At 45.9% G+C, this 23,771-nt stretch overlaps 1 protein-coding gene across 1 annotated transcript; it reads left to right on the top strand.

The window, feature by feature from the left end:
• The first annotated feature begins 245 nt into the window (after positions 1-245).
• LOC130119715 (thyroid hormone receptor alpha) lies at positions 246-21,880 on the top strand. Its single transcript, XM_056288318.1, has 7 exons — positions 246-307; positions 3,548-3,662; positions 7,647-7,794; positions 8,799-9,004; positions 15,674-15,820; positions 20,075-20,333; positions 21,581-21,880. The coding sequence occupies exons 1-7, from the start codon at positions 246-248 to the stop codon at positions 21,829-21,831; spliced, it is 1,188 nt and encodes a 395-aa protein (XP_056144293.1). The 3' UTR covers positions 21,832-21,880.
• The last annotated feature ends 1,891 nt before the right edge of the window (positions 21,881-23,771 follow it).

Below are 23,771 nucleotides of genomic sequence, written 5' to 3'. Positions count from 1 at the left end.
CTAGTGTTTCTTGTATGGTATGGTATAGTGTATAGAGTTGTCATTACTTACTGCTGGAAGATCATGTTTAATTTTATTTGTGTGTGTGTGTGTTTAATCGAGTGTGTGAGTGATGCCAAGTGTAGGCGACTTGTCATTACTCTGGTGACAGTATCATCTTCTCTCTCATACTGTATTTCCGCCCATTATCTCTATTAATCGCTTTCTCTTTTCTCTCTGACCCCCCCCCCCCTCACCACCCTTAGATGGCCAGATGGGCCCAAGAGGAAGAGGAAGAACAGCCAGTGTTCGGTGAAGAGCATGTCTGGTAAGAAGTCTCCCGTCTCCCCCCCCCCTCATCCCTTTCGTCCTCGCCAAATTAACACGCAAACACAATTACAAGTAGTCCGCTTCTGAGGTCTCCAGTCTTTTGATGCGCTGGATGTTTTTTGGCCGGCGTACAATGCTGCACGCCGGCTAACCGCCGGCTCACCCGCGCCTCTGAATAGCGTTTTAGGTATTACCGCTGAGAAAATCCCACAGTAATCTATTCATCATATATCACAATAGGGACGCTGAACAAAACAAATAAATGAATAAATAAAAAAAGATACAGTGCTTGCGTTAAAGTCCTTTTTCAAAGCCATAATTTACTTTTCTGTGTTTTTCTCCTCATGGACGATTCATGATCTTCAGAAAGGATTTCTCAGCGATCGGGTTTTGATGCAAAATTTAAACAGCACAAAGAAAGCCCATGTCTGATCTGCTGCGGTGTTTTGCCGAAACTACCGAAAAGGTGCAAACCATATTACATATTTACAAGTAACTTAGGACCTGTCTTCAGCTGTTCCCCTCTGAAGCTCACATGACCAGCTTTAAAAGTAAAGAATAGGAGGGCGTCGGGTCCGCGGTGGTGTAGCGGTCTAAGCATCGGCTTTGTGTCAGTGCAGTTGCCCACTGGGGACGGGTTCGCGCCCCGGTCTCGTCAGATCTGACTATGGCCGGACTCGATGAAGCAGCAATATTGGCAACGCTGTCTTCGGGAGGGGGGCGGAGTCGGCTTGTGTTCGTCATGTGAATGCGTCTCTGTGTGTATCGGGAAAAAAAAACAGTGGTTCGGCCTGGAGTCGCCTTGTCACGAAAGTGGGGAGGCGGTCTCCTTCCAGACTGCCGGCCGGAGAGATGCAGTTGGCGAATGCATGCAGTACGAGGGTGGGTGTTTGAATTAAAATAGGGATCGATTGGCCACTAAATTGGGAGAAAAAAGGGAAAAATCAGAAATAAATTTATTAAAAAAATTTTTTTTTAAAAAGAATAGGAGGGCGTCCAGGTAGCGTAGTGCTCTATTCTGTTGCATACCAACACGGGGATCGCCGGTTCGAATCCCAGTGTTACCTCCGGTTGTGTTGGGCGTCCCTACAGACACAATTGGCCGTGTCTGCGAGTGGGAAGTCAGATGTGAGTATGTGTCACGGTCACTGCACTAGCCTCTCCTGTGGTCGGTCGGGGCACCTGTTCAGCAGGGAGGGGGAACTGGTTGACGCTAGACCCAACGGGGTGTAGGCACGGAAGTAGCCGTGATTGGCTGTTGCGTCGGCCAATTGACAGCGCAGAACCTCGAAGCGCACTGAAACATTTAGCTAGCTAGCTTACAACTGACCTTAACATTGCCAGATCATCCTGTAACGAAAGCTAACGTTAACATTTGCTAACAATGGAAATTCAAAAAGAGTTTAAACCCTAACCCTAACCCACAACCAATCACGTCTACTTCCGTGCCTGCACCCTGTAGGATCTAGCACCAACCAGGGGAATTGGGGGGAACAGCGTGATCCTCCCACGTGCTACGTCCCCCTGGTGAAACTGCTCACTGTCAGGTGAAAAGAAGCGGCTAGTGACTCCCCATGTATCAGAGGAGACATGTGGTAGTCTGGGACGACTCGAAAGAGTGGGGTAATTGGCCAGGTGTAACTGGGGAGGAAAAGGGGAAAAAGAGCCAAAAGGAGAAAAAAAAAGTAAAGTCTTCCCTCATCACACAAAAGCAAACAAACAAAAGCCATTGTGGAATTAATTTAATGTGATTAGTAAATCTTTCTCAGATTCCCTCAGAAAAAAGTTCTTTTATAAAATGATAATGTGGCGTAACCCCAGGAGAATGAGATGGTGCATTTGGCCTCAGATGTAATGACGGCGTATTCCCAGACTAATTTCCATTCGGCACAGTCATTAGTTACCAATTCTTGTTTGACGTGAATGTTAATGTCAACATGTGCACACGACTGAACATCTGTGGAAATGCTGATATGAGTTTGAGTCCTTATACAAAGGCATGAATCCACGACCTAACAGTCCCTACTGTGTTTCATCCTCTATCGTAGTGGTTCAGAGATTATGTTCTTTGTATTTTGTATTACTTATTCATCCTATTAGTTTCTTTCTTATTTTCATTTCTTTTATGGGCCAGCTGTGGATTTTAGCCAAGCCGTGGCGGGGAAAAGAGGGTTTTGGTTTGGCATCTTAAACTCAGTGGTCAACATGAGTTTGAGGTTCTGATCTTTTTGCTGTGCGAGATAAAAATGAACTCTGTGTTTACAAGTTCTGAGGCTGATATGAGTAAAGAGGTAACATCGACCTCATTTGTTAACGGTGCTCATTTATGATGACTAGCCATTGGTGACTACATTTACCACATACATTTTTCAAAATTGGGCGTCCGGGTAGCGTAGCAGTCTATTCCATTGCCTACCAACATGGGGATCGCCGGTTCGAATCCGTGTTACCTCCGGCTTAGTCAGGCGTCCCTACAGACGGAATTGGCCGTGTCTGCAGTTGGGAAGCTGGATGTGGGTATGTGTCCTGGTCGCTACACTAGCGCCTCCTCTTGTCGGTCGGGGCGCCTATTCGCGGGGGAGGGGGAACTGGGGGGAATAGCGTGATCCTCCCACATACTACGTCCCCCTGGTGAAACTCCTCATGGTCAGGTGAAAAGAAGCGGCTGGCGACTCCACATGTATGGGAGGAGGCATGTGGTAGTCTGCAGCCCTCCCCGGATCGGCGGAGGGGGTGGAGCAGAGACCGGGACGGCTCAGAAGAACTTGCTTCTGGGTTTTAGGAGTCAAAACTGGACCACTCTATTCGGCCCTCTGCATGGGAGCCCCGTTTGGCCCCTATGATGACGCCCTGTGCCCTCCTCCTCCCCCTCCCCCCAACTCTTTCTCTGCTGCTCACCTCCCACTTCTTTTTCCCATCCTCCTTCACATTGTCCTTCTTTACCCCTGCTCCTCTTTTCTTGCCTCCTTTCTCTCTTCATCATCTTCCTTTACCTCCTACTTCCCATTCTCCTCCCCCACACCTTTTTTCCACATCCTAACTACACTTCCTCTCTTTCACGCCTCCTCATCATTCCTCCCCATCATCGCCATCCTCTACCTTCCCACCTTCATCCATCTCCCTGTCCTCCCTTGCCACGCCTTGTTCACCTTCTATACCACCCGTACCTCCAACCCTCCACCTTAATCTCCATCCTTTCTTTTCTCAACCCACTCCTCTCCCCTCCTATAGCTCTTAGCATCTCTGTTCCAGGGTACATTCCCAGCTACCTGGAGAAGGATGAGCCGTGTGTGGTTTGCGGGGACAAAGCCACGGGATACCACTACCGCTGTATCACCTGTGAGGGCTGCAAGGTACTGTACACCGACTCCTCCATCATGTCACCTCTCTCTAAAAAAAAAAAAAAAACAGGACTCTACTGGCACGGGAAAGCATAGGACAAAGCTGGGCAGAGCATAATAGAACTGAACTGAACAGATCCAAATGAAACAGAACTGAACCAGACAGATCTGAACTGAACGGGTCTTCATAAAACAGAACTGAACTGAAAAGTACTTGATAAAAATGGAACTGAACCAGACAGATCTGAATAAAGCGGAACTGGAAAGACCTTGATATAACAAAACTGAATCAAACAGATCTTGGTAAAACAGAACTGAACTGGGTGTCTAGTTAGCGTAGTGGTCTATTCCGTTGCCCACCAACACAGAGATTTGTCAGTTCGAATCCCCGTGTTTCCTCTGGTTTGGTCGGCATCCCTACAGACACAACTGGCCGTGTCTGCGGGTGGGAAGCCGGATGTGGGTGTGTGTCCTGGTTGCTACACTAGCGCCTCCTCTGGTTGGTCGGGGCGCCTGTTCGGGGGGGAGAGGGAACTGGGGGGAATAGCGTGATCCTCCCACGTGCTACGTCCCCCTGGTGAAACTCCTCACTGTCAGGTGAAGAGTGGCTGGTGACTCCACATGTATGGGAGGAGGCATGTGGTAGTCTGCAGCCCTCCCTGGATCGGCAGAGGGGGTGGAGCAGAGACCGGGACGGCTCGGTGGAAGAGTGGGGTAATTGGCCGGGTACAATTGGGGAGAAAAAGGGGGGAGGGATCCAAAAACAAAAAAAAGGGACTGTAAACTTTTATGTTCAAGGACTCATGTTCAAGATAATGAGTTTAGGGATGAAGAGTATTGTTTACTTTGACGGGCTTTTTGTCATTTTAGGGGGGAAAAATACAGAAGAAAGTAACCGAAAACTGGTTTCTTGAACTGCGAGCGAAAGTGCTTGGTGTATTAGTGGGTTTTAAGAGTAACAATCCAGTTGAGTTTAATGAGTGAGTGAGTGAATTCCCATCTTGTTCTTTCATTGAAATGTCCAGAGTTTATTGCGTGATTGCAAAGTTTCATTCGCAATGAGAAATCAACATTTTTTATCAAATTGTGACTACTCCGATCAAATAAACGCAGGACAAGAACAGACTCTGAAGTATAATCCTAGTTCCACCCATCCATCCATTATCGAAAGCCCCTTATCCAAATTCGGGTGACGGGGATGCTGGAGCCTATCCCAGCAGTCATTGGGCGGCAGGCGGGGAGACACCCTGGACACGCCAGGCCATCACAGGGTCCACACGTTCACACCTAGGGACAGTTTAGTACGGCCGATTCACTGACCTACACGTCTTTGGACTGTGGGAGGAAACCCAAGCAGACATGGGGGAACATGCAAACTCCACACAGAGGACAACCTGGGACGACCTCCAAGGTTGAACTACCCCGGGGCTCGAACCCAGGACCTTCTTGCTGTGGGGCGACCGCGCTAACCACTGCCCCACCGTGCCGCCACACATACATACAGCCACATGCGGCGTTGTTATTCGCCTTTTCTTATGAAATGCAGCAGTCAGTGATGCCACCGATGGTCAAAATTCCAGTTGTGTTTCAGATTGAATAAATTACTACATATTGTTTCCGATTTACGAACAGTTTTGAGGGTGTGGTTGTGATTGGTGCCATATTCTAAATATAACGCGATGAGCATAAGGAAACCTCTCTCCAATTTCAGTGGCGTCTAAGACCGCATTCCCTCATTCATCAGCGTTGTCTTTGTAGTCGAGGTACGGTTCATTGAACTCCTCGTGCCGGCGCACAGGAAAACTGAACAGCAGCATCAGCCCGGTGATAAACCCAACTAAGGTTTCTCGAGTTTCTGTTGAACATCTGTCCGACAGCTGCACTCCCCTCTGTATGGTTGTTGCCGTCTCAGTCATACGTTGTGTGATTGGAGTCGATGGTCCGCAGTACAACCGGCCCCTTGTGTTCGCTAAAACGGTACATTTTGTTCTCCATTCATTCTAACAAGATATTCCAATTAAAGGAATGTTATTATGTTGTTTCGTTCACTGCTTTCATTTCTGCCTCAGCCTACGGCTGTCGTACGCAGGCTGTTGAATGTGTAATTCAGAGGTATGCTGCCATATGCAGTTCACATATACTTGGTAGTCTGTGGAAATGAAGCGTCGTTGAAGTGCTGACAGCAGCGGCTTTCATGTTCGTCCGCCTGAGCCAGAAATGTGTTATTATTGCCGTCTCTCTGCAGTTCACTAAACTGATTGTGTTTGAATTAGGCGAGCAACTCCCGCTTTAAGCTCTGTTTACTGGTGATGGACACATTCAAACACTCACAGGCCAAAGTATTTCTGCAAGTATAACAAAGCTGGGCACGAAGATGTGATCTTTGCGTTGGCCGCTAGTGTTGTTTTCCACTGCCGTATTGAGTTCTTGATGAAGGCTATTAGTGTCCTGTTGGCTCTGCATAGTGTCAAGCACTCCATTAACCAGGGGTGGGGCATGGAATGGTAGGCTTTCTTTGTAGTCAATTTGTAAGACATATATATAAATATAAAAACCTCCCTCTCGTACTCCACGAAAAAGGGCGTGTCTTCCTCAAGCTCGGGTCCTGTACCAGAGGCCTGGCAGTTTGAGGGTTCTTGGTCGTTTCTATGACTGGAATCTGCTGGAGCTGTCAGGCCAAATTGTGTCCGGGCTGCCAAAATGCATCCGGGTGACGTCATCGCAATGCAATCGTGACAGCTTGCATTCCTGACATTCCTCTCTCACCGTCGTTCATAGAGTCGTAATATTGCAGGCAAAAGCAGGTTTAATTGTGTACTCTCTTTAGCTACATCGTACAATACACGCGCAGGGTCACCTTTTAGTATATTTGACTTGCAATTGTTTATGTTAGGATATGTTTTTCGAAATGCACAAAAAAAGCATACTTTTAGGCAAAAGTTCATCTACTGGTTGATCACCTTGTTGCTCAGGATTGCTACATCGATCACTACTGCTGTCTTCTGTTCCTTGTCGACCACAATAATGTCTGGATGGTTAGCCAGCACCTGCTTGTCCGTCTGGAACTTAATGTCCCACAGGATCTTAGCTCTGCCATTCTCAGCCACCTTTGGCGGTGTCTCCCATTTGGACCTTTGGACTTCCAGTCTGTATTCAGTACAGATGTCCCTCTACATTATCGCCGGCCACTTGGTTATGCCTTTCAGTGTACACCTTCCCAGCTAGTATTTTACACCCTGCTACTAAGTGCTAGACTGTATCAGGGGCGTCTTTGCACAGCCTGCATCTTGGGTCTTGGCTGGTGTGGTAGACCCCTGCCTCAACCGATCTGGTCCTGAGTGCCTCTTCTTGTGCTGCCCTTCAGTCCAGCCTTTTCTAGCCACAGGTAGAATTTCTTGGTTTGTCCATTCTGGGCTACTATAGAAACATGGCGGGAACCGTGGAAGAGGACCCACTCCCTATGTAGATATGAAGGGCTCCTTCTAAGCTAACAAACACACAATGATTCATAGTTTCAGGTGATTATAATGTGAACATTACATTCCATTTCTGCCAATAGATCCCCTAAATCCTATACACTAGTCCTTTAAATGATTCTTGGCAAGCAGGATGCAATCACCCCCCCCTACCATGTGATAAGACCAAGTGAATGGAGTTGTCTGATGTCAGTAATAACACAAGAACATTCATTAATTGATTTCTTTTTCAGATTGTGGAGTTTCATATTTTGTTCAAACAATAATAGAATAGAACTTTGTCATTGTACAAGTACAATGAAATTTGACAGTGCAGTTCTTATCAGTGCAAAGATCAATGTGAAAAGAATTAAAAACATAAAACACACACATTCATTTCTAAATCCTCTCCTCTGTCTCGCTACCTCTTTTTCGTCTCTTCCACTCTATGCATTATTCACCTGCTATCTTTTTGTTGCTGTCTGTCACTCCCGTTGTCCCATCCTTTCTCACTCTCTCCATCCATATTTCTCTACACCAGGGCTTCTTCCGTAGAACCATTCAGAAGAATCTCCATCCATCCTACTCCTGTAAATACGAGGGCTGCTGCATCATTGACAAGATCACCCGCAACCAGTGCCAGCTATGCCGCTTCAAGAAGTGTATTACTGTTGGCATGGCCATGGACTGTGAGTTATGACGACACTAATAATTATTGTGCCTTTATTATTCGTGTCAAAGCTGAAATCTACGATTTCAATCTGGCAGTGAGGACTAAAAACAAGGCGTAGCAGCCAATGTGGCTGGTGTGCCATCAGCTCAGCAGTAAACAGTTCCCACCCTTGTAAAAATGGATCTTGGGACCAAAGCTAACAGACACATGTATTACAAGCTACATCAGACTACATAGGAACACTGTTGTACACTCATATTGATTGTCACAGCCACATCGGCATCATGTTTCAATCTTTTTTTCCTGTTTGAGTAAGAACGAGTTTGCTGCAGCACCAGTGTTCGTCCTACCAAGTCAAAATATTTCAACAGCGGTATATGGAGACTGGAGAGAGTCTCCAACCATGGTAGATATGACTGGTAGTATTATCGAACCAGACACATGGAGGAATTAATTACTAATTAATGGAGAAAAGTAGCAGAGTTCAGTTTTAAATGTTTTTCTTAATAGTTTTTTTTCCCTTCTCCCTATTTAGCCACTCAAGCCTAGCCAAACGCATTTTAACTCTGGAGCCATGCCATGAATGTTTGGTTTCTTTGTCCAAAACCCCACCAGGCATGAATATAAAATGTGCTATGCTCTGAAACCATTGGGTAAAATTCAAACATCCATCTTTTCTTGGATGATAGTAATACGAAACGGAAGCACGGTGCTGTGACAACGGGCTCCTGATGGCGATATGGCCTTGTCAGGTGGTGAAACTTAAGAGTCCAAACCTAGATTAATAACCAAACTGGTAATCATTTAATTTCGATACTGTTTTTGATGAAATTCACACCTCCTACACTACATTTTTGGCTAAACTGGACTCTTTATTTTCATTTCTCATTTTTGCATGTCATTAGTGGTAACCGGTGGAGACCCTCAAACATAATAAACACCGAGATTACATTGGACATGACCTTATGATACAAAAATCAAACACTCCGGTTTCCTTCCCTCCCTCCCTTCTCGTGCTAGTGGTGTTGGACGAGTCGAAACGCGTGGCGAAGCGCCGTCTCATTGAGGCAAACCGTGAGCGGAGGAAAAAGGAAGAGATGGTGAAGACGCTGCAGACGAGGCTGGAGCCCAGCAGTGCCGAATGGGAGCTGATCCGGATGGTGACCGAGGCCCACCGGCTCACAAACGCCCAGGGATCCAGCTGGAAGCAGAAGCGCAAATTTCTGGTGAGACGCCTTCAATTTTTCTTCTTCTCTCATCTCTCTGATATGATTGTGCAAAACACATTTGAAGATGCCATGGATGCAACCATATCAGATGGCATTTAGCATCGAAAGGCTTTGTATGCGTGTGAGCTTTGTCATAGGCATCTGTATTTGACTTTTAGACATTTCTTGGACTTGACAGTCATCTGGGAAGGTTTAGATGGAGGAAACAGGAATGCACTGAAAAAGACCATTCGCAATAAATACACATCCCCACCGACAATTACACTGAACAAGTCATTATGCTCTCTTCATCAAATTTAATGGCATTTTAAAAATGTTTTACAGCAGAGTAATATACTAAATTTACAGGAATTATGAACGCTTTTTAAAGTTTGTATTTATTACGGATTGGTCCAGTTGACATATGTGGAGCTATGGAGATGTTTAGGAGAGATGGCAGTGGGGTTTTTAACTAGATTGTTTAACACAATCTTGGAAAGTGAGAGGATGCCTGGGGAGTGGAGAAGAAGCATACTGGTACCGATTCTCAAGAATAAGGGTGATGTGCAGAACTGTAGCAACTACAGAGGTATAAAGTTGATCAGCCACAGCATGAAGGTATGGGAAAGAGTGATAGAAGCTAGATTAAGAGGAGAGGTGACGATCAGCAGCAGCAGCAGTATGGTTTCATGCCAGGAAAGAGCACCACAGATGTGATGTTTGCTTTGAGAATGTTGATGGAGAAGTATAGAGAAGGCCAGAAGGCGTTACATTGTGTCTTTGTAGATTTAGAGAAAGCATATGACAGGGTGCTGAGAGAGGAGGTGTGGTATCATATGAGGAAGTCAGGAGTTGCAGAGAAGTATGTAGGAGTGGTGCAGGATATGTATGAGGGCAGGGTGACAAGTGGTGAGGTGTGTAGTTGAAAAGACAGATGGGATTACATCAAGGATCGGCTCTAAGCCCTTTCTTGTTTACAATGGTAATGGACAGGTTTTGGCCCTGTGATGGCCTGGCAGCCTGTCCAGGGTGTCTCCCTGCCTGCTGGGATAGGCTCCAGCATCCCCGCAACCCTGACAGCAGGATAAGTGGTTCGGATAATAGATGGATGGATGGACAGGTTGACGGACAAGATCAGGCAGGAGTCTCCGTGGACTGTGTTTGCTGATGACATTGTGATCTGTAGTGAGAGTAGAGGAATGAAAGTCAGTAGGAGCAAGACAGAATACATAGGTGTGAATGAGAGGGAGGACAGTGGAATGGTGAGGATGCAAGGAGTAGAGGTGATGAAGGCATACGAGTTTAAATACTTGGGGTCAACTGTCCAAAGTAACAGGGAGTACAGAAGAGGGGTGAGGTGGAGAAGAGTGTCAGGAGTGATTTGTGACGGAAGGGTACCAGCAAGAGTTAAAGGGAAGGTTTACAGGATGGTTGTGAGACCAGCTATATGGTTTGGACACAGTGGCACTGATGAAAAGACAGGAGGTGGCAGAGTTGAAGATTTTCACAGGGAGTGACAAAGAAGGACAGGATTAGGAACGAGTATATTAGAGGGACAGCTCGGAGACAAAGCAAGAGAGGCACGATTGACATGTGTGGAGGAGAGATGCTGGGTATATTGGGAGAAGGATGCTGAATATGGAACTGCTGAAAGTAGTATTTATTACGGACTGAGTAAAAGTGAATCTGTAATGATGGAAATTAAGAGTTGATTTGAGCATTTTATGTTTGGGCTTAGAGAAGGTCTTAAGTCTTTCAAGTCAAAAGGCTGAAGGTCCAGTCATGAGTCATCTGTATTAAAGTCAAAGTCGAGTTGTAAGTCTAAAGTCATCGAATTTGTGACTTGAATCCACATCTCTGAATGTAGATTTGGTGAGTTGTGGCATTGTGGTTGTGGTAAAACTTAAATGCTGCATTACAGTAAAGTTGAACAATTATTGTCTCTACCTACTTGGCCATCACATACTAATGATCATTTATCAACATTTTGGTGTGTGTAAATATCTTATGAAAGCACCAATTGTCATCCACTAAATAGCATAACATTCTCAATATTGAGGTAGTCAGTAAAAAAATATTGTGATCTTGGCAATATCACACCCAGCCATATAATGTCAGCACCACCCACTGTTTCTTTTTACATACTGAGCAAAATGCTATGGCAGTCACATAAGATGAAGGAAAGAAGGCTGGGGAAGGCGTTTTTAATCCTTTATATGGATTTTTTTTTTGTCCCTGAAACAGATGGGTGTGCAACTATTTGACATTGCTCTTTGTTCATGTGGGTAAGGATGAAGGCCTGTTAGCTGGTGACTTTGTGCTTTCCACCCAGACAAGTGCAAATGTATTTTCAGTCTCAGTAACCAGCCATTGGCAGGTAAGGATTTGCTTGGTGTCGATGCAATTGCCCAATAGGGACTGGGGTTCGCGCCCCGGTCTCGTCAGATCCGACTATGGCCGGACTCGATGAAGCAGCTGTCTTCGGGAGGGGGGCGGAGTCGGCTTGTGTTCGTCATGTGAATGCGTCTCTGTGTGTCGGAAAAACAGTGGTTCGGCTTGGATTCGCCTTGTCACGAAAGTGGGGAGGCGCTTTCCTTCGAGACTGCCGGCCGGAGAGATGCAGTTGGCGAACGCATGCAATACGAGGGTGGGTGTTTGAATTAAAATAGGGATCAATTGGCCACTAAATTGGGAGAAAAAAGGGAAAAATCAGAAATAAATTAAAAAAAAAAAAGGATTTGCATGGCTATTTAGTCCTTATGCAGGTTTTGTGTCATAACTTATTTTGTTGGATGTTACCGCAGAAAAGCTAGCACAAATGTTCACTTGTTACTGCGAGAGCCTTTGTGGTCATTTATCTGCTGTGCATCTAATTCATAAGTGGTAATGTGCTAAACAGGACCTATTACACCCACCTCCAAATAAGAGGCTCTTAGTTTGTGCAATGGAGTTTGGCCTTTGCTGTCAAATGAATTGCTTTGTAAATTAAATTTACCCTCAGGCATCAATAAGGCACTATCTAGTGTATGTAATCTTATTGAAAGGGGAATGAAGAGCACTTTGAAAGTCTGAAATTTGATGACTGGAAAAGGGGATTTAAGGCTTTTGGTTTCAGGATTAAGACCTGCCTGAGACAGTCTTGTGTACACAGTTGGCTAGTTGTTATATGGCAAATGAGGGACATACTAAAAGTTGTCATCCTATATTGAGATAATTGGGACACATTAAAAAAGAAAAAAAATCTGACACTGTGGCTGAGAAGACAGTTGCTGTCACAAAAGTAGAACTCACTATGGAACTACAGGAGTGCACTCAGCCAGGTGTACGTAGCTCCCCTGCTGTGGTGTTCAAACTTGGCAACAAACCACCCTTTATTTCAACTACCAGGGGCAGGGAAACACACGGGCATATAGTCAACTGAAGCAATGAAATCCGAGTCCTCCTAGTCACCGCGCTGTGCTGGCAGTGCCTACATGTACACATATGTATTGCACGTGAACTTCTGACACCCAAACCCCAAATCAAAGGAGGTTGAATCAGTTCATCTGGATATGTTTATTGGCAGATAACATTTCATCACTCAACTAAGTGACATCTTCAGTCTAAACCAAGGGTGGGCAATCTTAACCAGAAAGGACCAGTGTGGGTGAAGGTTTTTGTTCCAACCAAGCAGTTACACACCTGATCCCACTAATCAACCAGTAGAGTCTTTGCTGAGGAACTTGATTAGGAGACACAGGTGTATAATTGCTTGGTTGGAACAAAAACCTTCACCCACACTAGTCAAGATTGCCCACCCCTGATCTAAACTGACTGCAGGTATTCCCACCCTTATAAAAAATACAGTACAGTACAGTTGCATAACAACCAGTTTCATATGCAAATATGGGTGTGACCATTAATGAGAGCTTCAAAGGCCATGTGTACTGTTCACAGAGGACTAGGGAATGTTGCAATCACAGCATTGTAAGATGGCGACAGATGTATATAACGACCAGTTTCATGTGCAAATATCGTTGTAACCATTAACTAGAGTTTCAAAGGCCATGTGTACTATTCACAGAGGATCAAAGAAGGTTCAATCAGTTCATCTGGATACGTTTACTGACAGGTACGTTTCATCACTCAACTAAGTGGCATCTTCAGTCTAAACTGACTGCAGGTATCCCCATCCCTTATAAACAATACAGGGCCTAACGACCAAAACCATTGATCATGGATTGTTACAATCACATCATTGTAAGATGGTGACAGATACCCATCACCCATATTTGCATATGAAACTGGTCGTTGGTTTCAGTCGGTAGGCCCTGTATTGTTTATAAGGGGTGGGGATACCTGCAGTCAGTTTAGACTGAAGATATCACTTAGTTGAGTGATGAAACGTAACTGTCAATACACACTGTATCCACATGAACTGATTCAACCTTCTTTGATTTTCTTACATTGATTATTGAGCATGCATCAAGATATTCACAGAGGATTTGGCAGTGTTTGCAATCACAGCATTGTAAGATGGCGACAGATGTACTCACCCCCCCCCCCCCCCCGTCATTCTCTCTTAGACTCCCCGTTCAAACAGTCGTTCCTCCCTATATCAGGGATTTGCACATCCTCATCCCTGAAAGAGTGGCCACTGGCCTGTAGATCGGTGTTAGAAACTCTAATTAATGGTCACACCCGTATTTGCATATGTAACTGTATTTTACTGTATTGTTTATAAGGGTGGGGATACCTGCTGTCAGTTTAGACTGAAGATGTCACTTAGTTGAGTGATGAAATGTATCTATCAATAAACGTTGTATCCAGATGAACTGATTCAACCTTCTTTGATTTTCTTACCTGGATTATTGAGCATGCATCTAGACAAACCCCAAAGCCCGCCCAGCTCGTGGAGGCGGGCGTTTCTTGCAGATTTGTGTAGAAAGAGCGGAGTCTTAAAATCTTCCTTCTGTAATCAGAAAAATGACAGCGAAATCTATGTTCTCTTGTTCACAGAGTCTCTCCTACAACACCTACAAGAATGCATTGCAGCCTTTTGTATCATCGTCCATAAAATCATCAGCGCTAATGTTGTGGGACGTCATTTCCACTGTCGGAAATGTAGACAGAATGAGGATGTGTTTTTTTTTTAACGCTGTCTTTAGAGTACAAACATTAGAAACCCAAAGTTAAGCTAGGCTGCAGTTTTTCTGTCCACCAACTGACACCATGCTATGTAATATGGTGAACAGTTAAAAAAAACAACTTCCGCTCCAGAGATACAGGAATGAACAACTGTTTAAATATGTTTTTCATATGCTATGCCTGTTGCAGATAGAGATAAGGTTGAAAATTTTCCCTTCAGTAATTATGTCAATAGCAAACCCAACCACTTCCACTTTGACAATTCCATCTCACTGTAAACCCAGACAGGCGCGCCAAAGCCACCAATTGTTGAATTTGGGCCCATACCCGCTTTGGTCTGTATCTTGTCATAGATCCAGGAGACGGACTAGCGTGGGATTGGCGCCACACGGAGATGCACATATCTCCACAGGCGACGCCTACCTTGACAGAGAGGTCAAGTAACAGTCGCCTGGCAACCCCTACACACTGACATGGACCTGTCAAATGTGATTCTGAAAGGATTCTCACAGTTGCACTACAGTAGATGTCCCGGGGCACTCAGTGATTTGAGCTGACTAGAAAGGAGAAGGGCACCCTAAGAAAAATAAATAGACAGATAGATAAAAGAGCTACTGGGAGCAGCATATTTTGGCAGACAGTTGTGTGCAGCTGGGGAACGTAACAAATGGCTGAGTCTGTGCCGTCACAGCTGTTGTTACAGTGACATTTTTGCCATCTTTGTGTAGGAACGCACTGCTAGAGGTGTTATTTTGATCATCATGCAGAGATGGCTGAAAGCTAGCAGCTAATGCCTCTAGGTAATATATGAAAACACACATTTGGCAGTTTTCCCGTGACGATTTTGACTTTTTTCATCAAAATCGTTATCTTTTTGTTTCATTTTGCCATATTTCACACCCTATTTTTCCCCATTAGAAATGAATAGAGGGTGTTTCTCTATCTGTCAATCTATTGCCCTCAAGAGGAAGCATGCAGCTTTACATCGCCTAAAGATGTCCATCTGTTGTTGCCTTAAAGGCTCCAGTTTGGTCAAAACACTGTCGAGTTTATCTGAACTGGAATCTAGTATGTTTCTATTGTTTCAGTTTTACTCCTTACTATATCAATATGTTCTACAAGAATCTGCATTAAACCTTGAGCTAGCAAGCTACATCCGGACTCTCGTGTTGTTTATTGAGAGGGTTTGGCTGCCCGTCTAATTTTGGTTAGAAAACACCATAAGGAGGACAGTACACACTCTACCATTTGTACTTGACATGATATGCACTTCTATTGATAATTTCAGGGGAACTTACACTAAAGGCACTTGTCATGTACTCAACTATATAGCAAATATACTACTCTACTATTTCACATAGCAATACTATGATCCGATTACTAATTATTAATGCTCTGTGATGCTTGTTGGTGATGGACGAATGTCTCTGCTTATTGCAGACTCTTGTAGGTTGTTTTGGATAAAAGCATCTGCTAAATGAGAAAATGTGAAACGAGTACTGAGTAAGCACCTGTGCATTAGATGGTTGATTTACCTTCTTTGCTGTTTGCTGCTTTCAGCCAGAGGATATAGGCCAGGGACCGATAGCACCCACACCTGATGGAGACAAGGTGGACCTGGAGGCTTTCAGCGAGTTCACCAAGATCATTACCCCCGCCATCACCCGCGTCGTCGACTTTGCCAAGAAACTGCCCATGTTTTCAGAGGTGGGTTTGGCTGCAGGGGTGTGTGTGTTTGTGAGAGAGAGAGAGAAACACAATGAAGTGGAGGTCAAAAGAGCATTTAACTGTATTTCTAATGGGCCCATGTTCCGTGGTTTCAGAGCTTTCTGAAAACACAAACAGTGGATTTCATATTTTTCTCAACCTAACACACGTACATGCGTACGAGAAAGAAAGAATGTCCTTCTTTCAAAATTAGCCACAAGTCACATAAATTCACTTCATGTTCAATCTTTATTGTCTAACAAGGGGAAATCGGGTTGGCCGGGACAAAATCAAATGACTAAACAAAACAAACCCATACAGAAAAATTCAAGTTGATAAGACCAGAGAGGGAGTCAACAACTCTTGGGTAGTTTTATTTGGATTTGGTTTTAAAAAAGCTCTTCTATGTGGGGTATAATGCTAATCAGCATCAGTGGCTGTTATTTCAAATCAGTGATTCCCAAACCATGGGGTGGAGGGAACTGCAGGGAGGCGCAAGAAGATGCTAACGATGTTGAAGCCAACCAAATGTTTTTAAAAATACATGCTTTTCGTCCGCGGTGGTGTAGCGGTCTAAGCATCGGCTTTGTGTCGATGCAGTTGCCCACTGGGGACTGGGGTTTGCGCCCCGGTCTCATCAGATCCGACTATGGCCGGACTCGGCTTGTGTTCATCACGTGAATGCGTCTCTGGGTGTGTCGGAAAAAACAGTGGTTCGGCCTGGAGTCGCCTTGTCACGAAAGTGGGGAGGCGTCTCCTTCGAGACTGCCGGCCGGAGAGCTGCAGTACGAGGGTGGGTGTTTGAATTAAAATAGGGGTCGATTGGCCACTAAATTGGGAGAAATCAGAAATAAATTTATATATATAACAAAAAATACATGCTTTTCTGATAAATATCTCATAGAATTCTGAATTTAAACAGGGCACACAAATTTCATCAATAGTTTTCCAATATCAATTGCACCCATTTTATATGTAGTACAGTTGCATTTTCTATTTCTAAATGAATGTTTTTTGCATTTTTTTAATTTTTTTTGGATTTTGCCCTTTTTCTCCCAATTGTACTTGGTCAATTACCCCACTCTTCCAATCCGTCTTGGTCTCTGCTCCACCCCCTCTGCTGATCGAGGGAGGGCTGCAGACTACCACATGCCTCCTCCGATACTTGTGGAGTTGCCAGCCGCTTCTTTTCACCTGACAGTGAGGAGTTTCACCACGGGGATGTAGCGCGTGGGAGGATCACACTATTCCCCCCAGTTCCCCCTCCCCCCGGAACAGGTGTCCTGACCGACCAGAAGAGCCGCTAGTGCAGCGACCAGGACACATACCCACATCCGGCTTCCCACCCGCAGACACGGCCAATTGTGTCTGTAGAGACGCCTGACCAAGCTGGAGGTAACACGGGGATTCGAACCGGCGATCCTCATGTTGGTAGGCAATGGAATAGACTGCCACGTCACCCGGACGCCCCGCAAATGTATTGATTACGAATAATTCTACCAAACTAGATGGGGAGCAGGATGTGTGTGTGTGTGGGGGGGGGGGGTTATTTTCATTTACTCAAGAGGGACCTGACTGAAAAGGTTTGGGAGCCACTGGTTTGAATACAACTGGCCCTAGTGGGAGCCCAACCTCTGATCAGTGCCAGGCTCTCATTATTGAGCTAGTAGCTGGACAACACAAGTCCGTTTTCAATGATAAAACCCTTCCTAGCTTACAGAGATTTGCATCTACAGCTGACGGAAGATCAGTTCTACCATGTTCGCTGTATAAAGGGATACGTGTTTTCAGGTTCCAGGGTGAGTTAAAAAAAAAAGCCTTGACTGACTGGTAAAACTCATTAATCCGAGTTAAGGAAAGTAATTATATGCACATCACATAGGCTCAAGGCTATTAGAACATCATCAATGGAAAAAGGGGGCGATAACGCCTGCACACTTTAATAGGACAACGTTTCGATCCCACGTGGATCTTCGTCAGGTCAAAATTCATTAAAACAACATCAGATGGGCTGATGAGATGCTGCTTGTCAGCTGTAATTACCCCCAAATCAATCCATTTCTCCCCTACTTGTACTCCGTCCCTACGCTCTCTCCTCAGAATGAGAAAATACCATGTGTGTGTTTGAGTTGGTGTGTATCCATGTGTGCTTGATTTTGCACCACCTGAATGCAGTCATCATGCATATTGTACAGTCATCATGCATATTGTAGTGATTCTCTAGTTATATAACCCCTCGCAGAGGATTTGGCACTTCTACAAGATGTTGACCCTTTTACTTCCAGCCAGCATCTTTCGAAAATGTTCCTCTATGCCGCTTTCTTTTTATTTATATAGTGATAACCCACTTTAGTACAAAGGGGTTTTCTGCTATCAGCACTGCTAATTGCCCCATTTTTCATTGCTCCTCTCTGTTCTGACAAAGTAGACCTTTGATTTCTTCTCTGGTCCCGCTCCTCCTCCATTCGTATGTGTTGATGGGACTAGACGTAACATTGATGAGCTGTGAATTAAAAATAAAGTTGGGGGCATCCGGGTGGCGTGGCGATCTATTTCGTTGCCTACCAACACGGGGATCGCCGGTTCGAATCCCTGTCTTACCTCCGGCTTGGTTGGGCGTCCCTACAAACACAATTGTCTGTGTCTGCGGGTGGGAAGCCGGATGTGGGTATGTGTCCTGATCGCTGCACTAGCGCCTCCTCTGGTCGGTCATGTGTACGTGCGCCCTGTGATGGCCTGGGGGCCTGTACAGGGTGTCTCCCCGCCTGCCGCCCAGTGACCGCTGGGATAGGCTCCAGCATCCCAGCGACCCTGAGAGCAGGATAAGCAATTTGGATAATGGATGGATGGATGGTACTATCTGCATCCGTTTCTACTGCCTTTTAGATCTGCCTCTTTAGGCAAAGGCTACGAGAAGGTAACTCCAAATTCAAATCCAAGAAGGCGCTGGTAGGAGAGCCCAATAGGATCATGAGCCCTATCAGACCAGTGGCACAAACATCAGATGGCGTGCAGAGGAACCACTCTGTTGGTCAATGGATGGCATCACTTGACAAGTAAGCTGTCATTGCCGGGCAAACTCTTTATCTACTGAGCCCGTCGCACTACGGTGTACCGCTTAGGAATGGGTTCTGAGGTCCAAGAGACTGTTCGGCAGGGGCACGACACCGACTGTCTTAACTACTGAGCAAGGCGTGATGTGAGGAGAGCTTGTAACAGACCAACTCAAACAACATTTGTCTGTGACAAATGTGGACAATATGGTCGCTCTAATGTGGTCCTGATGACCCACAGACGTACTTGCCGAGCTTAAACTGCATCACAGTCATCATTGTTTTCGATGGACTGCTGAAGGGACACCCCCCTGGTGAAACTCCTCAGTCAGGTGAAAAGAAGTGGCTGGTGACTCCGCATGTGGTAGTCTTCAGCCCTCCCCGGATTGGCAGAGGGAGTGGAGCAGCAACCAGGATGCCTCGGAAGAGTGGGGTAATTGGCCAAGTGCAAGTGGAGAGAAAAATGGGGGGGGGGGTAAAAAAGTTGAATTTGTTTCATCTTTGGAAAGAGGTAGAGGAGTTATATGCTCTAAAAAAGATGTCAGGTCGCTTTTTTTCTTGAGTACTTTAGTCTAATAGATATGATGGTGCATGAGCTTTATTGTTTTACCATGCACTCATATATTATTACTGAAGATGTTGACCTGTTCAGAGGCAAGTTATGATCCGAAACTGTGAAGAGCACATACAGACATGTTTTCTGCTGTCACAATTTCTTTTTACCCACAATCCATGTGGACTCAAAATTGCCCTAAAGCAACAAATCAAAATGTCTGCCCCCTGGTCTTTCAAATGGGACTTTGGCACAAAGCAGAAGCCCAAAATAGACTTGAATGAGTGGCGGTGTTGGTAGTGGTTTCTGATTTTTATTACATTTCCCTGCTCTCAACCAAGCCTCTGTTGGGGCTTCCATGTGCAAGCCCAGTAGCTTTATGTTTCTTTGTCCATAGAAGAGATTTGGGCAGCTGATCAAGTCAGGAGTCAGACAGCTGGGATCACATTCAAGTAATCTGCTAAGTAATTAGGTCTATGCCCCGGTGCAGTGCAGATTCTGGACTTCTTTTTATCCTCTTTTTGCAGGTGCCATGTGAAGGCCACGTAATCCATTAAAATAGGCTGCATCTCATTCTCATCCGTGGCCATATATACCTACACGTTTGACTCATTAATCGATCCATTTGTATCTGTCATTTTCTCTCAGCTGCCTTGTGAAGACCAGATCATCTTACTGAAGGGCTGCTGCATGGAGATCATGTCGTTGCGCGCCGCCGTGCGGTACGACCCCGATAGCGAGACATTGACTCTCAGCGGGGAGATGGCAGTGAAACGGGAGCAGCTGAAGAACGGCGGGCTGGGCGTGGTATCGGATGCCATCTTTGATCTGGGCAAAAGTCTGGCGCAGTTCAACCTGGACGACTCAGAGGTGGCACTTATGCAGGCCGTGCTGCTCATGAGCTCAGGTGAGGAGAGCCGCGGGAAGTTTTAAGACCTTCTTACAATGTAATAATACCACCGTAGTTGTGAGGGTGTAGTAGCTAGCTCTTCATTTTCATGGGAGAGCATAAATGGGCAGCCATATCTACAGGAAAGTGGATAAATATTAACTACCGTATTTCCTCAAATAAAAGCTGGCACTCAATTAAAAGCCAGGACTCCACTTATGGCCAGAGGTGTGGTCGACACAAACAAAGAAAGGCCAGCCTCAACTACAGGCCAGGGATAAAACAAGGGTGGATAAACTCCTGGGGTACATCTCAAGTCTCTTATTTGATATTTCTCCTCACTTGAGCTGGAAGTAGTTCTGGTCCGTCATTTTAAAGGCCATCTCAAAGCTCTTATTTCTGCTCTGATGAGCAAGGAGAGATCTCTGAGGAGCCATGAGTGAAGATGTATGAGAGCAGCCTTCCCAGAAGACTTTCAGCTGAACACCATGATGTCTTAATTACTCCGCCCCGCACATCTGGCACATTTAGGGTTGGGCGATCGTTTCTATGTTCATATCATCCAATTGTTGCTACTTGCCAACAAGCAAAAAAAATCTATTTAATGGCATTGTCTCCTCTATTCAAACAACGGCTCCCTTTAAGGCTGTAATAGCTACAACATTACTTATGTTTGAATGGTCCAGCTCAAATTAGTAAATTGCTAGTTTACAACTTACTGGTTAATACTAGGGCGGCGTGGTTAGTGCAGTCGCCTCACAGCAAGAAGGTCCTGGGTTCGAGCCCCGGGGGAGTCCAACCTTGGGGATCGTCCCGGGTCGTCCTCGGTGTGGAGTTTGCATGTTCTCCCCCTGTCTGCGTGGGTTTCCTCCAAGGGCTCCGGTTTCCTGCCAAAGTCCAAAGACATGTAGGTCAGGTGAATCGGCATACTAAATTGTCTCTAGGTATGAATGTGTATGTATGTCGGCCCTGTGTGATGGCCTGGCAGCCTGTCCAGGGTGTCTCTCCTCCTGCCGCCCAATGACTGCTGGGATAGGCTCCAGCATCCTTGAGAAGAGGGTAAGCAGTTCGATAATGGATGGATGGATGGTTAACACTAAGAACTTAGAAACAAATGTACAAGTGACTGATGCAACCCTGCCCTGAACTGGTAGGACATGACTTTTCTCCTCGTTCAGCCTTGTTGTTTTCTCTCACTCTGTGCCTCCTCCTTCTCATTCTCTCCCTGTCCCTCCATTTCTGTCTACCTCTCGCTCTCTCTCTAGACCGTTCGGGGCTGACCAGCATGGAGAAGATTGAGCAGTGTCAGGAGACGTACCTGCTGGCGTTTGAGCACTACATCAACTACCGCAAGCACAACATCCCTCACTTCTGGCCCAAGCTGCTGATGAAGGTGACTGACCTGCGCATGATCGGGGCGTGCCACGCCAGCCGCTTCCTCCACATGAAGGTGGAGTGTCCCAACGAACTGTTCCCGCCACTCTTCCTAGAGGTCTTCGAGGACCAGGAAGTGTGACTTTAGGAAAAAAGAAATCAAAGAAAAAAAACGGAACTTTCCAACTGAACACAGAGTCCCCTTGAAAAGAACCCTCGACTCAACATGGGTGAGATAAGGAGGGAGAAGAGGGATGAATGAAACAGGAGAGGGGGCAAAGAAGAAGGAACAGGATTTTTTTCAGGGGGAATTCGTCCTGTAAACAGTTTATGGGGGTTTTTTTGTTACACACTATTCCCACCAGCACTCTCTCTCACACACACACACACACACTCTAACACCGTCGCCAGGAAAAACACACTGACAATTGAGCTTTTTTGTGTCTTTCAATGTGTTTTTTTCTCTTCGTTGTGTTGTTGTTATCTGCCTGCTGTTGTGTGGCACCTGCAGTCTTTCAGTGGCGCTCGCGAGCCGGTCGTGGTGACCAGTTTGTGTTGGGCGGTTTACCTGGGGTGCTACACCTAACCGGGCATGCCAACTAACACCCAGGAGCCGGTGTAATGTGGAAGCTCTGTAGCGGTGGAGGGCAGCTTCCTGTGAGGAAAACACACATACACAAACAAGTAATCAGACCGACAAAAAGACCACCACTTTGCGTCTAACGTGACCTTATGGCTTGAGCTCGGCCTCCAAATCACTCTGCTGCTGGGACAGACGGGGCAGACCAATGGACCGCCACCCCAGACACGACACCTGGGGTGTCTCCGCCTCTAAACCCGCCGTCCTCTAGACACCTTGCGCCAACCTCAGTGTTTTGGTTCGGCCAGACACGCCGAGGCCGTAGTACCAAACGCGTGTCCGCTTATACATTTTCCTTCGTGGGACCCCCTCGTCTGCTCGACTAACCCCCATTCCCGCAGAACACACACACACTAGGTGTCCGTCTAGTTGTAATAGCCCATCCTGAGTTCACACAACCTGAGTCCATGTCAACCTACCTCCCCCTGTAGTACATCCCTCACACACACACACACACACAGTATGTGCAAATTTTGATCTCTTACATGCACGTGTGAAGAGGGAGACCCCCAAACGTATACCTCATACCTCATTAGACAAAAAAACCGTGCTTCTGGCTTCACCCCTTTGTCGTACGGATGATCCCAGTGTCGTAACCCGTGCAGTTGTGCAAGTCAGAGCGGCCTCCTGAAGCTCGCTGAACCGTGTACCTCGCCGCAACTGTATAGTAACACTCATACAGTATTACTAACCTACTCATGTACATGCATACCTCTGTCTCCGCCTGTGTTTGTGTGTACTTTTACATAGACGTGTGTACCGCGCGGACGTAGTCTACCTGAATATGTATTTATAGTATACCTCTCCTTCGACACATACCTCCTGTTTTCTTTACCTCACACACACACAGGTTGCGAAACACTCGTATGGACAGACTTACACAACCAACTGTTACTTTTTGGTTACCTCAGTTGTTTTGTCTCATCTTGTCTGCTCCCCCACCCCTTCCCTCCCATTAGGCTGCACCACCTTCCCAAGCTGTGTGGATGTCTCTGTGCGAATGTGGTCCCCCCCCCCCCCGCCTTGTCTGTCACACAGGGGGGGGCGGGGTTGTCACTTACCTCTGCGAGCCTCCCCATTGGCTACGCCTGTTTTTGGTCCCGCCTCCAACTAACAGTTTCTACCTCACCTCTCATCTCAGTGCAGCTGCCCCAGTTTCTACAAAACTCTCTCTCTCACACTCTTCTCACACAGACACACACACAAAATAATTTGCCAATGTGGACCTTCTGAGAGTGCTGCTCCACTAGAGTGTAGTGCAGGACTGTAAAACAGACCTTGGATCAGCAGTTGGCACAACCATCTCTATTTTTAACTTTTTGTTGTTTTTGTTGACAAATCATTTTTATCACATTACCACGTGGGACCAAGAGTCGCGTCTGGATTTGCTTTTTATTCAGGAAAACTGAAATTGACGGTTTTTGGGAGGGGGGGGGGGATTT

Source organism: Lampris incognitus, chromosome 10, assembly GCF_029633865.1.
Source record: "Lampris incognitus isolate fLamInc1 chromosome 10, fLamInc1.hap2, whole genome shotgun sequence".
In the NCBI taxonomy this organism is placed as follows: domain Eukaryota; kingdom Metazoa; phylum Chordata; class Actinopteri; order Lampriformes; family Lampridae; genus Lampris; species Lampris incognitus.
This window is presented reverse-complemented; position numbering and strand designations above follow the sequence as displayed.